This window comes from Arachis ipaensis, chromosome B6 (genome assembly GCF_059453495.1).
Source record: "Arachis ipaensis isolate K30076 ecotype BB chromosome B6, ASM5945349v1, whole genome shotgun sequence".
NCBI lineage: Eukaryota > Viridiplantae > Streptophyta > Magnoliopsida > Fabales > Fabaceae > Arachis > Arachis ipaensis.
This window is the reverse complement of record NC_142441.1, coordinates 141,843,665-141,860,193: the sequence shown is the minus strand read 5'-3', so window position 1 is coordinate 141,860,193 and position 16,529 is coordinate 141,843,665. Positions and strand designations below refer to the sequence as shown.

General features: G+C 33.1%; 3 protein-coding genes across 3 annotated transcripts; 1 reads left to right on the top strand and 2 right to left on the bottom strand.

Annotated features, from left to right (window-relative positions):
* The first annotated feature begins 638 nt into the window (after positions 1 to 638).
* LOC148562987 (uncharacterized) lies at positions 639 to 2,182 on the top strand. The gene is made up of 3 exons (XM_088491105.1): positions 639 to 1,066; positions 1,636 to 1,830; positions 1,999 to 2,182. Exons 1-3 carry the CDS (start codon positions 639 to 641, stop codon positions 2,180 to 2,182), a joined length of 807 nt encoding a protein of 268 aa, XP_088347231.1.
* A 3,758-nt stretch (positions 2,183 to 5,940) lies between these two features.
* Positions 5,941 to 9,249, bottom strand: LOC107605251 (bidirectional sugar transporter SWEET1). Its single transcript, XM_016307060.3, has 6 exons — positions 9,022 to 9,249; positions 8,888 to 8,924; positions 8,697 to 8,792; positions 7,676 to 7,955; positions 6,447 to 6,566; positions 5,941 to 6,358 (listed from the first exon to the last, which is right to left on the bottom strand). The coding sequence occupies exons 1-6, from the start codon at positions 9,056 to 9,058 to the stop codon at positions 6,194 to 6,196; spliced, it is 735 nt and encodes a 244-aa protein (XP_016162546.1). The 5' UTR covers positions 9,059 to 9,249; the 3' UTR covers positions 5,941 to 6,193.
* A 2,059-nt stretch (positions 9,250 to 11,308) lies between these two features.
* LOC107648480 (protein RADIALIS-like 2) lies at positions 11,309 to 13,266 on the bottom strand. Its single transcript, XM_016352327.3, has 2 exons — positions 12,954 to 13,266; positions 11,309 to 11,570 (listed from the first exon to the last, which is right to left on the bottom strand). The coding sequence occupies exon 1, from the start codon at positions 13,209 to 13,211 to the stop codon at positions 12,966 to 12,968; it is 246 nt and encodes an 81-aa protein (XP_016207813.1). The 5' UTR covers positions 13,212 to 13,266; the 3' UTR covers positions 11,309 to 11,570; positions 12,954 to 12,965.
* Between the last annotated feature and the right edge of the window lie 3,263 nt (positions 13,267 to 16,529).

Below are 16,529 nucleotides of genomic sequence, written 5' to 3'. Positions count from 1 at the left end.
ATTCACCAATCAACCAATGCACAAATATATGTAGTTCGAATTAAACCGTTTCGAACTTGGATTGAATGTAATTCGAATTGTGCTACTTCGAATTACATGCAAAGCTGGAACATACATAATTCGAATTGAGGCAATTCAAATTACTATGAAACGTGAACTAAGCATAATTCGAATTGAAGCAATTCAAATTACTATCAAACGTGAATTCAACATAATTCGAATTGAGCTGGTTTGAATTACTCCTATGTAATTCGAATGATGTTGATTTGAATTACACATTGTACAATTCGAATTAGGCTAGTTCGAATTAGTGTGGACCAGACCTGTATATACGTGAGTTGCTCTCATTAGAGGGGTAAGATGGCTAGTGAGGAGAGTTTTGTAGTGTTGATTCACCACATAGGATCGATTAAGAGAAAAACTCGTTCCGGTGTGAAGTTCACTGATAAGGATCCTCTCTGTATTATCGTGAGGCCTACGACGAGCTATGATGACCTTGTTAGCTCTGTACTGCTAAAACTTGGTCTGGAAGGTGTGAAACGGGTTAAGAAGTTTTCTATCGCATTCCAATCACGATGCTCCAAGAAATCGTGAAGTATGATTGTTTCACGATCGGGAGTGATGAGGACTTGCAGGTCATGTTTCATTGTCGCCGACAGTTTCCCGAAGTGAGGACACCAGAGCTGTTGGCAAAGTTGGTTGATGTGGTATCCAGCTCGGGAGGTTCGAATCAAAATACCACCACTTTAGCCACGGTAGCCGGTTCTAGCTCCAGACCTGCCGTTGCTTCTTCCTCCGTCCCTGCGTACGAGCCACCCGTCCAGCCTGTCGCCTCCCCTTCGTTCGCTGTTGATCTCAACGGCAGTGTTGGCGACGAGGTTGGTACAGGAAAATTTCTGCTGACCTCTCTACAGTGTGCTGCACCGGATGGGATTGGAGATGGATTGTTGGATGATCCAGAGGACGATGATGTCGAGCCGGATATGATTGCTGATGACAGTGGCGATGATATTGGAGCGAGTGAGCCTGCAGGGGCGGGAGGGGGTTCTAGCTCTGGCACACAGCAGTACCCTCCACATTTTTCATCTTTGGACCTAGATGCCATGAGGCAGGAGGGGGTTCCCGGGCAGCCTGTTGGATTTGGCGCTAGAGATGCGGAAGGGTCTGCTGGTCTGAGAGAGTTCTAGGTTGGTCAGCAATTTCAGGATAAAGATGAGGCCCGTTAAGTGTGAAGACTTACAGCATTCGCCGAGGGGTACAGTATAAGGTAGTGGAGTCTGACTATCGCCGGTATGTGGGCAAGTGTTCTGAGTTCGGGAATGGGTGCACATGGTTGATTCGATTGAGTCTCCGGCAACGCTAGGGCATTTGAGAGGTCAAACGGTACAATGGTCTGCATACGTGTCTCACCACCTCCATCTCTAGCGACCACAGGAGTTTGGATTATCATGTGATATCGGCATTCATTATGCCAATGGTTAGGGCTGATGCATCCGTCAGCATCAAGGTGCTCTTAAATGCCACGGCCGCACACTTTGGGTTTAGGCCGACGTACAGGAGGGTCTGGTTGGCGAAGCAGAAGGCTGTTGCCGTCAAATATGGTGACTGGGATGAGTCGTACAATGAGCTCCCTAGGTGGGTGTTAGGAGTCCAGTTGACCATGCCTGGTACTGTTGCAGTCCTCAGGACGAGCCCTGTTCGAGTTGGGGGACAGCTGGACGAGTCTCAAGCTTATTTTCACAGACTGTTCTGGACGTTCCCACCGTGTATCGAGGCATTCTATCATTGCAAGCCGTTGGTGAGTATTGACGGCACCCATCTATATGGCAAGTATGGGGGAAAGTTGCTTGTCACGATTGCACAGGACGGGAACTCCAACATACTCCATGTTGCATTCGCACTAGTCGAGGGTGAGAATGCTGAGTCCTGGTCCTTCTTTCTCTCCCACCTGTGTCAGCACGTGACACCGCAGCCGGGTCTGCTGGTTATATCGGACAGGCATAACGGCATCAAGGCCGCGCTCGAGGCTCCCGACGGGGGATGGCTACCTCCAGCTGCATACCGGGCATTCTGCATTCGACATGTAGCAGCAAATTTTGCCCTCACCTTCAAGGGCAAAGACGCAAGGAGGCTTCTTGTGAATGCTGCATATGCTAAGACCGAGGTAGAGTTCGATTACTAGTTTGATATTCTGCGCTCTGAAGACCCGACGATGTGTGACTGGGCAAACCGGATTGAGTATTCATTGTGGACACAGTACTGTGATGAGGGCCGGAGATTCGGACACATGAAGACGAATATCTCTAAGTGTGTGAACTCAATCCTCAAGGGTGTCAGAAACCTCCCTGTGTGCTTGCTGGTGAAGGCAACATACGGTAGGTTGGCCGAACTATTTGTCCGCAAGGGGAGAGAGGCCGAGGCCCAGCTGGGTACCGGACAACAATTCAGTCAACACCTGGTGAAGTGTATCGAGGCCAATTTGAAGACGGCGATGTGCTTCACGGTGACTTTGTACGACAGGGATAACTCGGAGTACACCGTCGTAGAGACGACTTCGACTGGTTCGTTCTCACTGGGTATCTACAGGGTCTCACTTGGATCTCAGACATATGACTGAGGATACTTCCAGGCACTTCATTTTCCTTGTCTGCACGCACTGGCATGCTGTGCCTACTCACGGCTTACTTGGCAGCCTTACGTCCACCAGGTGTATCGTCTTAGTTCGGTTTTCAGTGTGTATCGGATGAGATTCACACCTTCCATTCCGGAGGGTTTCTGGCCACCTCCAACACCTCCGGATGCACAACCTGCAGTACCTCGGGGGAGCTATAGGGCATCCAGATAATTTGCAGAAAGATTCCAACATTGTCAGGCTAATTCATGATCCAAAGTCATAAAGTTTAATTAATTAAATAAACATAGTCGATTAGTATACTCACATCCCTGGCCTGTAACATGTCTATCCTCAGTCTCCAGTTCTGCACTCTAGGTCCCTTCTTGCCACCGGAAGGGTTGTAACCTGACCACCTGCATCTCACATCGGTGTTATAGCTAATTAAAAGTATGACAGATTTGTATAACATAAGAAGCAAACATGGAATCAACTATTTTAAATTGAAATAGAAAGGTCTGAGTAGGGTACCTCGAGGCCAACAGCCAGCTGTATGTATCATACCCAGCAGGCCTAAACCTAGGAAAGCGCCAGAATATCCACGACTGAAGTAACTGAAGTGGGCCCGCTAACTTTACCACATGTCTGTTCGCCACTCGGCACATGCACCGGTACAACCATGCTAGTGCTGTAGACCCCCAGCTGTAGGTACCCATCTCCTCAAGCCTAGCTACGTAGGGAAGCCATCTGATGTGAATGCGGTTGCCAGACTTGTCGGTTAATAGTTGAGTACCCAACAACATCATGATATATGCACGAGCAAAGCGCCACACAGTCTCCTCATCGGCTCCCGCGGGGCACTCCCCAAAAGTCTCCTGGAACCAAGTGCAGTTTACAGCAAACTTCTGAACTTGGCTCGGAGGAGGAATCACTCCAAGCAACTCCTGGAACCACACCCAGGCAGGACGGCCACCCTCGATGTATATCTGAAAATCTGTAAGGCAACCACTAACATAGCGCCCATCCACTGGCAACCTCAACTGGTACGCCACATCCTGAAGTGTGATCGTGCACTCTCCGAACGGCATGTGGAAGGTGTGCGTCTCCGGACGCCACCGCTCAACGAATGCACTAACAAGGGGCTCATCTAATCAAAACCATCTATCGTTCAGCCTCGCAAGATGGTATAATCCGGCCATCTGCAGGTACGGAACGTATCTCTCATCGAGGGGCATGCCTTGCTGCTGCCGCATGCTCGAGATGCAACGCTGGGGCTGCCAAAACAAGGACCGCATACAAAAGCAATATAATAAACCACATACAAAAGTAATATAATAAACCACTACCAACCCCGCATGCAAATCCACTTACATAAACCGCATACAATACCCCTAACATAAACCGCATACAAAATCACTAAATAAACCACATGCAAGACCACCAAAATCAACCGCACACAATACCACTAACAAAAATCACTCACACAAACCGCTAACGTAAACCGCTAACGTAAACCGCTAACATAAACCACATCGAAAGCCACTAACAATACAACATGCAAAACCACTAAACAAAAACCACTACCAATACCACATGCAAAGCCAGTAACGGAAACCGCTAAATTAAACCGCCTACCAAACTGCAAACAAAACCACTTCAATAAACCACATGCAATACCACCAACAAAAACCACGTGCAACATCACAAAAATAAAGCACAAGAAAAAAATTAAAAACCACTAACCTTGTCATTGATGACCCCGACAATATGAGCCACTCCATCCAACTGATATAGTCTACCTGGATCGTCCTCCATCAGCTAAATACTCTGCTCGAGCCTTTGTCGGAGCGAAACTGGGTCGTTTTCTCTGGGATTTGGTGGGGTCTGAGAGTGAAAAAGTGGTTCGAATGGGGTGGATTCGAACTCCTTTTATAGAAAAATCTAATGTAATTCGAAATACCTCAATTCAAATTACTACTAGTGGCGAAACGTGCATAGTTCGAATCAACAAGATTCGAATTATATACGTCTCCATTCTCAAGTTAATTCGAATCACCATGTATCGAATTAACTAAAGCTAATTCGAATTGCATCAATTCGAATTATGTAGAGTTCATGCGTGTATGTAGTTCGAATTGCATGGATTCGAATTATTTAAGATTCAAGTTCGAAATGAGGTGATTCGAACTACATTATTTTGTACATTAATTGATTGCTGAATCAATTTTTCTTTTGACTTATTCGTGTAATATTCATCTCTCCATGGCTTATTTCAGTTTTTTACCCTATATATTAATTAAAATTAACGGTTAAAATAACTAGAACACCAACTTTCTCGGTACACTTAAAATTTTTTCCATAATATTTCCAAGGTTCTCTGAGTGATTCAAAAATCAAAAGCACTTGGCAGATATTCTATGCGATATTGATTTCTTTTAACTCATTCCTCCCTGTCCCATCATTTCCTAATAATAACGTAACAACAGGTTGAGTATTCTGTATTCATTGTGAATTTGTGATGACCTAATCGATAACTGATGATAAGGCATTTTGTCGCATTACGGGGCCCTTTCATGCCAACCTCATATATGCCAATCCCAATCCAGCAGCCCATGCAATAATGATTTTGTGATTAAAGATAAAATTAAAAAAAATAAAATAAAATAAAATAAAATTAAATATTAGTGATACTTTTAAAATTTTTAACATATACTAGACAAAATATACTTTACTATAATTATACAAATAATGAATTTTCATGACTTTTTCTAAATATTTTCCATTACAAGAATTACATTCACAATTTTATTTTGTGCATTACTTTTCTATTTTTCTTTTTGCACTCTCGTCAACTATTCATTCATTTTTAGATAATGAAAACAATTATCTATTAAAAAAATTAATTATTCCAATATAATAGATTTGATTATTTTCAATTTGGTAATAACCAGTTATATATACACACCCACCCATCCATACACACATATAAATAATAAGTAATTATTAATATGGTGACTAATTCTTTGTTTAGAGAATACTTTTTATGATGATAATTAATAAAATTACGTACATTTAAATGTAGAGGAATATTATAATTGAACTATTAGTGAAGACTCTAATAATCATGATCATCAGTTAAGGAAAAACAGTTAAGTAGTTAGTAAATCAAGTAGATTTGTGAGGCTTTTCTTGCATAAAAAGTTATAGTCTCTGCATGGCTTCATGCATCATTTTCTATTTCTCTCATATGTTACAATCATTTCTGAATTCATTCATGAGCAATTATTTAAAACCAAAGAAGTATAATGAAAAGCAAGAAAAATAGAGAAAATCACTAAAAGGGAGTAGTTTCAGATTGAAATTCATAACATCATCATAAACAACCTAAGGTTTATTCTGTGTAACCCAATGGGCTAAATTTGCACTTGAATTGGATCACCAGAGCAACTAACAACTAAAATTCCGAACCACAAACACTAAGATCGTAATAGCAATAACTTAAGATACTACTATAATAAGATAGCAAGCAACGCGAACAAACAGTACAGCAGACACGTGTCCTCATGAGCTTGCATTGTATTATTATTGTTCCGATGATGTGGCTTTTGCAACGCCCATCTCCATGGTGTCTGCTGCTTCTGTTGCTGCTGCCTTTGTTTCCTCATTGCTAACACCTTTGTTGCCTCGGTACATGAAATACAATATTAGTTGCGCTGTCCCCAATGCTGATCCTATTCCATTTGGTACCTATATATGTTTCATCCAACCATACAGTTATTCATCATAATTGTTGAATTTTTCAAATGCTGAAGTTAGTGAAGATGTATGTGCTTACTGCAAGGTAGGGGTCACGGCCTATAAGGCCATAAATGAACCAGGAAGTACCACAGATGAACACAAAGAGGGAAAGGTAGAACGGCATGAACTCCACGCTCTTAGTTTTGATCACCAGTTTCTGCATTCATTTAATTTAACATAAATAATTAATCATATTATCAGGTCCACAAAACATAACATACGGTCCATAATTATTATCACAAAGGAAAAAACAAATACAAGACGACAAGGTTTCTTTAATTTGACACTGCTAGAACCGTTTCATGAAAGCATTAGATAAGAACATACAGAAGTAGAAAAATACATTTATGAGTGTTAAATATTACTTTTATTTAGAAAGTAAAATTATATCCTGTATGAAGCAGTAGTAAAAACTTTATAAGTTGCTAAATAAGTAAATTAAATACTATTTCTTTCTTTTCAAAATAAGTTTTCTTTATTCATCTTTTAAATTTGTTAAGAAATTAATATATTTAGACCAAATAATCCTAATGTAATTTAAGTAAAAAATTAAGAAAGTAGAAAAATATTTCAAAAAGAATAGATTTACTATTTAAATGTACGATTGAATTAAAAATTATTTTATTCTTGGGTAGAATAATGTTCCAGCACTTAATGCACTAAAAAAGTTTTTTGTTTCATTCAAAAAGAAAAATCAAAATTATTAATTATATATTTGAAAGGAGATAAACATATCATATGATATGACACAACTTCATTCATAATAATGGCATTATTGGATCTTTCTTGATGAAGGGACGCATTACCAGAAGAGGAAAAGGAAAAAGGAGGGTGAGCAAAAAGGACAAGCTACCCAAACGAGTCTATCCCAATTCACATGATAGGGATATTTGTGGGGGCACGAAACAATCATCATTTTACTAGTAACATGAAAATTGCAAAGATCTAGTACGTTACTTTCTTGATCATGATAACTAATATTCCTTTTTAATTTTCCTTCTCAAAATACAGACTCTAGTGAAATATTTAGTTATTAGTGGCCGACAATTCCAGAGTGATACGGTTTTTTACCGTATCTTTCGATCCAGCAATAATAATTAATTTATCACAAATTTTATTACTGACTAATAAATTACTGTATAAGACAAGATTCAAATTCTTTAGCAATTTAACTTTTACTTAGATAGACAAATAAACTAATCACTCAACCACTTTAATTTAGTTTGTTGCATGAATAATAAAGAGAAGATGGAAAAAAGAGCTTACCATAATAGAGAGGGGAGAGCCATACATAATAATGGAGAAGAGGGCGGCAGCCAAACCGCAGAAGACCATTCTGATATTGCCATGAAGGGCAATAAGGGAAATAACAACAACGATGGCGAAAATTGCTATTACAAATGAGAAGAGCCCAAGGGTTTTGTTCCTCTCCTTCGGCGGTGCATACGTTATGAAGATTATTACGTATACGATTTCTATCAATGCTCCTGTGCCGTTTATTATCACCACAAGTATGTTGTTTGGAGACACAAATGGCAATCCATACCTGTTTATACATTTATTTTTTCTCATAATCAGAACCATCAATTTAATTGGATATTTTAGATAATTATTTATATGTTATCATTAAAAATATTTTTTAAATTTAATTTTAATATACTAAAATATTTTATATTATCATCTAATTGACAGTACAAATTTCATTGTGCTTAAAAATCTTTTACACTAATTAACAGTACAAAAAGATTAAAAATAATATAAAATGAATTTGATCAAATGACAAGTGGTTTATATATACTTTAACTAAAGTTTTGTGTTCAAATAATTAAAATAACGTTTTTCTATAAATTATGTATAATAAAAGATATATTTGATAAAAAATTTGGATAACATAATATACTGAAAAAGATGTATCCATGTAAAGAATATAGGAAATATATTTCTATGGCAACATTTGGATATTGAAAGGGAAGTGAATTTTGAACAATATAGAAGAGAGACAAAGTAACTAGAGAGAGAAATTAGATAAATAAATTTATCCGATCCGTAAATAACGTCGCAAGTTTTAGTTTCTTGATCAATGTACGTAGTGATAGTAAAGTATGCACAATAATAAATCTACCTGAATTGAAGGTTATGAAACTCAAAACAACAAACCACCGCTAGAAAAAAAACATAGAAAAAGAAAAAGAAAACGGAAGAAGAAAAAAAAATCTGTGCACAAAAGAGTTTTATATTAAGAATAAGAATATAGGAGTGTAAGAAATAATTAAATTAATTTAATTACCAAGTGGAAAGAAGACAGTTGAGCAGTGTCATAGGGTAAGGAACTCCAGAGAATTGTTCTGTGGATTTTTTTTTAATAATCCTCTTGAATGTAATACTGCAAATTAAACACAAATTAAAATAAGAAATGAAAGAATAAAAAGGCTTTAATTCAATAATACGAAACAAAGAAGGAGGAATATAATTAATTACGTTGGAGCCAAGAATAGGAAGAGTCCAGAAGCATTTCCTGTAACGATGAACGAGATTCACGAGATCAGATAGAGAGAAGGCACAAATTGAAGAAAGAAAAGAAGATCGAATGAGGGAGGTTGTGAGTCACGCACCTATTACACCGAAGAAGAAATGCGCAGCATTCACCATGATGAAGAAGTTGTTTGTTCAATCCTTTGAATTGAATTGAATTGAAATTGAAATGTGTTTTTGAAGGAAGAAATGAAGTAACAAAAAAAGTGCCGAATGAAAGTTGGTTACCACTACGGTACTACTTAAAGTAACTGACTGGGTACAATGCAGATCGAGGAGTGCAATAGTAGTGGTGCCAAATGATTGTGTTACATAAATAGTAATCGGATAATTATTTCTATTTTATTCAGAGGATTTCATGCTCTTAACAGTTCAAATATTTTAAACGTGATTCTTTGTTTCGTCATACTGGTCAAAACTCAAAAGTAGTTATTTATTTGAAAGAAAAAAATTATTTAAAATAAAAAATTAATAAATGAGAAAGTAAATTTTATTATTGTCTTAATTTAAAGGATAACATATATTAAAATTAAATTATGTGTCTTTATGGGTCAATGAGTGTAAAGACCAATCCAATGATGGAGCTAATGTTATGTACATTATTCACGGGGTGAAGCGATTGCTAGGGATAAGGGTCGCGTATGTTCAAAGAAAACATTAGAGAAACAAAAGGGGGTGTGTCTTGGCCTAAATTCATTATTGACACTTTCAATCAAGGTGGAAACTCAGGTGCAGTCGACTTTACGTGAAGTTGATAACTAAAAGTCATTAGATGAAAATTTAGTCAAATCGATCAAATCATTTAACAGCTCTCAGTTATCAACTTCACGTGAAGTCGACTGCACCTGAGTTTTCACCTTCAATCAAATACACGTTTGTCATATTGTTTTCTTTCTTATTATTTAAACTTCAATATCTACTACTATTATCTTTTTTATATTATTAATTATATGTAATTCATTAAAAATATATTTTGTTATTTCTAAAAGTTGAATAACCTGAGACTTTTTACGGAGGCCTAAATCCGAGAGATATCCAAACTCTAGAGAGTATAATGATTTTTGGAAGGAAAACTGCCGAACCAGTTTTCGAAACAGAACAATCCACTTCCAAAAGAACAAAACTGATTCCACAGGGTTTAAATTAACGGTGGGACCAAAACCATTAGAAACCTTTTTGTTTCTTTCTTGTTTAGACAAAAAAATTAGTCAGATTAGAGGTTTACAAAGTTAATTATGCAAGCTTAGATTGTTTTACCTCTTTAGCCTTATTCTCAGAGCTAAGCAATCCAGAAAAATGTGGAACCTATACCTCTTGAAAGCTTCTTGCATAATAATGGTGTTGATATAAATTTTATATGATTTCAAGTTTGAACCTCGTTTGTGCCGTTATACATTGACTACCATAAGGATAAAATCTTCTAGTAAGTAAACTTACTTTAACCAAATTTTCACTCTCTCTGTCTTAATAATTCTTTGAATTTCTTTAGTTAGATCTTTTGCATTTTTGGTTATTACGTATACTCTTTATTAGACCAAACATTTTTTTTAATTTGAAATAAAACCATCTATCTTAAAAAAAAATTTCTGCTAACCAAATAAATTAAATCAAAATATATAAAATTAATAAAAATATTTTAACACTTAAAAATATAAACTAATAATAGTTATTGAATAATACTTGCACATTTCATCATATTATGAAATAAGAAACATTTCAAGTGCATCGAGAGTACCGGTGTTCCAATTATTTTAACCGTTGATCTGAATTATAAAAAATATATATAATATATATTAATTGAAATCAACGGTTAAAACAACTGGTGCACCGATACTCCCCAATATATTTGAAATGTTTCCTATGAAATATAGATCTTCAATAGCAGTCAAAACTAACTGTTGATTTGTCTCGTAAATCATTAAAGTATTTATTTTGTTCTCTGAAATACGTATGGCATATACTTCTGGAATCTGGAAGTTTCATGATGATTGTTGTATGAGCTAAGTGGTTGAAGAATATTATTTTGGTGAAAATACAATTTGACACTCAAAAATATTTTATCTAATTTCTTTAATACATGGTAGATTCATTAGCCGTCAAGAAAATTAAATGAATGTGTGGATTTTTTATTATATAACATATATATAGAGTGATTAAGTTTTAGTTATCAAAAACTTAAAATATAAGAATTTTACACTATTATCTGTCTTATCATATACCTTAATTATGAATCCTAAAGTTCAATATAGTAGTAATTAAAATCTAAAATATACCGCTCAATCACTTCATAAACTTATAGAAATATTGAATTTAAACATTTAATTCAACATAAATAAAAGTCAACCATTAATAGCCCACAACAAAATATTCTAACAAAAGTTAGAACGTTAATTTATTAATGATGGGGACTAAAATCTTTGGTTCACCTTAGCAGCTTGATTGGAATAAATAAATTACAACATGGAATCATCTTACATGATTCTTATGATGATTAATATATTTATATAGTCCAATGCTATAGCACTGACAAATAATTTACACAAAGTGTTACTGCTACTACGATCCTATAGAACGAAATAATGCTGCTTTAATTTGTAGTGAAAGTCACAAATCCTTAATTTGCCAATGCCTGCAAGTGAAAGAAAGAGATAGTAATATAAGTTCGGGAAAAGCAAATAAAAAAAATCTCCAGAATACAGTGTATGTTTGCACGAACAATATATTGAATCTAAAGATAAAGGTGAAATGAGTACATATACAACTGTACAAGTCCATAGAAATCACAATTTGATTAGTAATTTTAGGGTAGATGTCTAGAAATTTTTACACCAATTTTAGTGTATATATAATATTTTTTTATAACTTTTTAGCATAAGTTATTCATATTTGGATTAAATATCAATTTAGTATCCGAAAGATTCAATCGCTGACAAAAAATCTCTAAAAGATGTTATCGACAAAATAACTCCTAAATGATTTAAAAATATGTTCAAAAAAACCAATAAATATTATTATATTTTTTGTAACAAAAAATTTTTATATTTAACTACTTATTTATTGGATCTAGATTTTTATAGCAACATTTGAATAAATATTTAGAAATTGTACAAAAAAATTTGAAAAAAAATTGATCTCTAATTTTTTATTTTTCAAATAAATGTGGTTATTTACAATAATTTTTTTAAAAAAATTCAATTGATAAAAAATTGCCAAATTTTAAAAATAAAAAGATTTTTTTAAAATTATAATTGTAAAAATTTACATCAAAATTTTATTTCTAAAATTATTTTTTAAAATATATATTTAATATTTAATTTTTTTATTCATGTTTTTAATATTTTAGAAGTCATTAGCATCTTTTTAAAATTTGTTTTATTAATAATACAAATTTTCGAATATTATTTTGATAGTTTACTCTTAATATTTTATTCAGCAGGTAAAAAAGTTTGCTATTCGAACTAACCACCTTAACCGTATTGTCATATATTACTACCATTATATTTGGTGCCGCTCTTGCACAGACCATTTTTTTTTACTTAAAATCTCTTTGAGTATCAATGCAATAAAACATGTATTTAAAAACAAAAAATAAATCAAAATATCACTGATAATATTTAATATGTAACTATATATTGTACCATTATTTTGTTATTTGTATATGGTTCTTTTAAGTGTGATACAGGTATAATTGAAATTTTAACTAAATTATATGTATACAAAAAATCAATTATTAATTTAATTAATTTGTATATAATATATGTTAAAATATAAAATATATATTAAAAATAAATAAAATAATATATATTTATATGATTGATTTAGTAAATAATTTTTTATGGGTGCCAATGAGTAATAGCTCAAATGGCATAGTTTCCCCATACTCAATTAAGAGGTTGCGGGTTCGAGTCTCTTTTTTATGGGTAGAAAATAATTTCTATTAAACATTTATACTAATTTGTTTTATCAAAATCATAAAATTTACTGAAAAAAATGATAGATAGGATAAAAAAACCTGTTCTTTCTCTTAGTTAGAACCTCCAGTTTTCTTGTATTTTGGAAATGGCACTTGCCCTGATTCAATAGACTTAACATCTCGGAGGAGAAGTTCGTAGTGGCGCTTAACTTCGTCGGGAGTTTTTCCGCCGACGGCGCGAGCAACATTGTACCAACGGTCAGGAGTGTCCTTATCATAAACGGCCAATGCCCTTTCAAAGGCCTTATTGTCCTTAGCACTCCATGACCCTGAAGATGACATTGAACTCGATGCCATTATATTCCCTTTAATTTGTGTTGTGTATGAATTAATAAGAAGGTTTTAAGAAAAAGCTAATGTTTGCACAGAGGAATAGCAATGTGTGCTCATCCTATTTATAATAAGAAGAAATGTAGTAGTGTGAAAGCTAGTTGCCAAATGAAGTAGAATTTCAATGATTTGTCGGCTCAGGAACCACAGATTATAGTATAAAGAGCAGGACCAAGAATTTGAGAAGCAATATGGGAGAATCCGTATCTAACTACAGTTAAACAAACATATTGATGAATAGAAATAAGCTCCATCATCAACAATTGAGCAGTACACAGGTATTAAGTTACAATTATTGCAAGCAATTACACTACTGCAATGCGAAAATTTAACGGTCATAATGCTTTTTTTCTATTTCATGCATGCCACTTAAATAAGTATACATTATTCCCAACGTAAATTTAGATTACATTTCCTAATTGTGGAACCTAAACTTTTAGGATTGGAACGTAAATTCAGGTTGGTATATTATTTAAGAAATAGGGTCGTAGATTCTAACATTCAAGTAAGTAATATATAGTCTAAGATGTATAAAAATTGGGAATAGATAATATATACTTTGAGAATGTGTTAAATTTTTATTTACCGTGTTTGGAGAATAAATCTTAAAAATATATAGATAGATTTATGCTGGATAAATATAAGATTTTACATGAATATGATACAAATTACGTCTTTTATGAATTAGTATACTTTTAAGAGAAATATTTTAAAGTCGGCCATAATTTTAGACTTAATATAGACTCAATATGAGAGTTACACCGTAACAAATATAATAAATAAAAATTATTTATGTAATCACATAGTGTAATATATATTAAGTGCATTATAGTTGTGATGATTATAGTGTCTATGAAATTAATATTATTTAAAAATATATTTAAAATTAAATTATATTTTTTATTGTTTGATAATATTTTTAATTTAAAAAATAAAAATAAAAAGTGTGATCAAAAGAAGAAAAGTTGTCAAATAATAAAAATTGTGACCTTAATTTTAACTCTATTTTTAAAGTATTGTTAAAATTACTATAATCATTATAATTATTGCCATTCTAAAATTCATCATGTCTAATGATACAATAAACATTTAATTATTAATGTTCATTTCGAAACAAAAACTATTCTCGCTTCTCTCTTTTCTCTCCCCAAAAACCTTTCTCAGGTTCAATAACCAAGCTACCGGCACGACGGAGGACTGTCGCCGCCGTCCCAATCTTGACAGTGATAGTCTTCATCTTCTTGTTTTTCTCTTTTTCTTTTTTCTCTTTCTTTCTTCTTCATCTCCTTTTTCTACATAATTTTATTCATACCTCTTTTTTTTCTCTTTTATTTCTTTATTCTTTTCTCTTTCCTTTTTCTCTCCACCATTCAGTCCATTCTCCTTCTATTTCTGTCATTTCAGTCTCCATCTAATATTTGGAAATTTAGATTTTAATAATCCTCTTATTTTGTAGTATAATAAATTTTTTATAAGTATTTTAATTTTGGTTATACAAACTTTTTAGATTTAAAAAAAAGATGTCATCAAAAGAAAAATTTTGTTCAAGGAAATTTTTACAAACATGGAAAGTGTTTAGATTTATTTTTTGAAAGAGAAGAAAAAGTATATCATTTGTAGCACATTTGTATAAATTTAAAAAGAAAAAAGATTTAATTTTATCTCTGTTTCTATTTATTAAAATTCATAATAATCGAATATTATGCATCATCTTAATTCATAGTTTTACATAGAAAATAATCATTTTTCTTTAATTGTTGAACTAATGTTTTTTTACGTGAAAAAAAATATCCAGATATCAAGTGGTTGAGCAAATGGTGATGAGTTAGGATGGAAAAAAACTATAAGCATTATTAATGAAAGAGCGATTTAGGGCTGTGGTTCAGATCCTGGCAACGTATGTGATATATATGAAGCAACTAGCTATAGGTAGGTTTGGCAAAAGGCCTAACTTTATTTTTATTCTATTTTTTAACAGATGCTCTCATAAAGATGCGTAAAACGTCTTTCTATAAAGATATTTATGCGTCACATTATTATTGGACGTATTAATGAACTAGTTATTTTTGAATTTTTTTAACAAATTAGAATAAAACTAATTTTCTTTATAATAATAACAATAAACCCAATTTTTTTTAGAGATTTAATTGTATTTTTAAATTTTTAGGGATTTAAATATTTGAAAAACAAAAAATCAGGAATATAATTGTCTTTTTATAAAAAAATTTAAAGATATTCAATTTAAATGATATAATTCGGTCGGATCAAATCGAATCTAATAATTATAATGCAGATAATTAGATTTATTATTATTACTATAATAAATCAATTTTATTTGCTTTATAATAAAAAATAAACTATTAACCGATTTAATAAAAATATCTAATAATAACATAACATGTATCAACGTCTTTAAAAAAAATATTTTTAATATTTTTATTAAAGTGTTTTGGTTTGTTAATGTGAGTGGTTTCATTCATGTGGGTCCAAGGCTCGAAGCAGATCTCAATTCTCAACACATTAAAGAAAGCATTCAGGCATGGAAGGCATCACATATATACACAACTATATGCAATAAGGAATGAATGTATGTAAATATGTCGTTCAAAACATTCCCGCGCGTTTTCATCATTATATTGCGCGTTCAAAACATGCAGATCTTATTCCCCTTTCATCGTTATATTGTCCCGGGCTCCCAGCACTTTATATCGCAGGGCAGAGTTATGTTGAACTTTAGCGAGACATTAAAAATTAATTTTATAATAAAAATAAAATATAATTTTTTGAAAAGGATTAAATTAAAATTTATACATAATTTATAAAAAAAATTTATAATTTGAGAGGCCATTGTCCTCTTTTTGTTGCATGAGGTTCCACCCCTGCTATATAGCTAGCTTCCTACTCACTACACAGTCACACAGAATCAGTGTTTCTTTTTTACTCCTTCCTCCGTTTTCAAATCATGATTAATCACACGAAAATTTCTTTACGTAGAAATAACAATTAAAAATTATTAAATAATTTTATATATTTAATTAAATTATTTAACATATACATTTGTATAATTTTATATGATGAGTTATAACTATATTATATAGACACAACAAATAATCACCTGTTGCATATAAATATATATTAAAATATAGTATAATTATATATTTTTAATATAGTTAAATTTTGAGCTAAACTTTAAAGTAATCCCTGAAATTATACTTAGGTTTAAAGTGGTTATTGAAATTAATAGTTATTCGATTATGTCATCGAACTTGCACTTCAAAACTCATA

What these genes read in the sequence shown, in the direction of transcription:
- LOC148562987 (XM_088491105.1), top strand. Translation starts at nt 639, where the DNA reads ATGTTTCATTGTCGCCGACAGTTTCCCGAAGTGAGGACACCAGAGCTG. An exon ending in TCTAGCTCTGGCACACAGCA is followed by an intron (nt 1,067 to 1,635) that starts GTACCCTCCACA and finishes TGAGCTCCCTAG; the next exon opens with GTGGGTGTTAGGAGTCCAGT. An exon ending in GGCACCCATCTATATGGCAA is followed by an intron (nt 1,831 to 1,998) that starts GTATGGGGGAAA and finishes TATATCGGACAG; the next exon opens with GCATAACGGCATCAAGGCCG.
- LOC107605251 (XM_016307060.3), bottom strand. Translation starts at nt 9,058, where the DNA reads ATGGTGAATGCTGCGCATTTCTTCTTCGGTGTAATAG. An exon ending in AACTGTCTTCTTTCCACTTG is followed by an intron (nt 7,956 to 8,696) that starts GTAATTAAATTA and finishes ATGTATAAACAG; the next exon opens with GTATGGATTGCCATTTGTGT. An exon ending in GCTCTCCCCTCTCTATTATG is followed by an intron (nt 6,567 to 7,675) that starts GTAAGCTCTTTT and finishes AAATGAATGCAG; the next exon opens with AAACTGGTGATCAAAACTAA.
- LOC107648480 (XM_016352327.3), bottom strand. Translation starts at nt 13,211, where the DNA reads ATGGCATCGAGTTCAATGTCATCTTCAGGGTCATGGAGTGCTAAGGAC.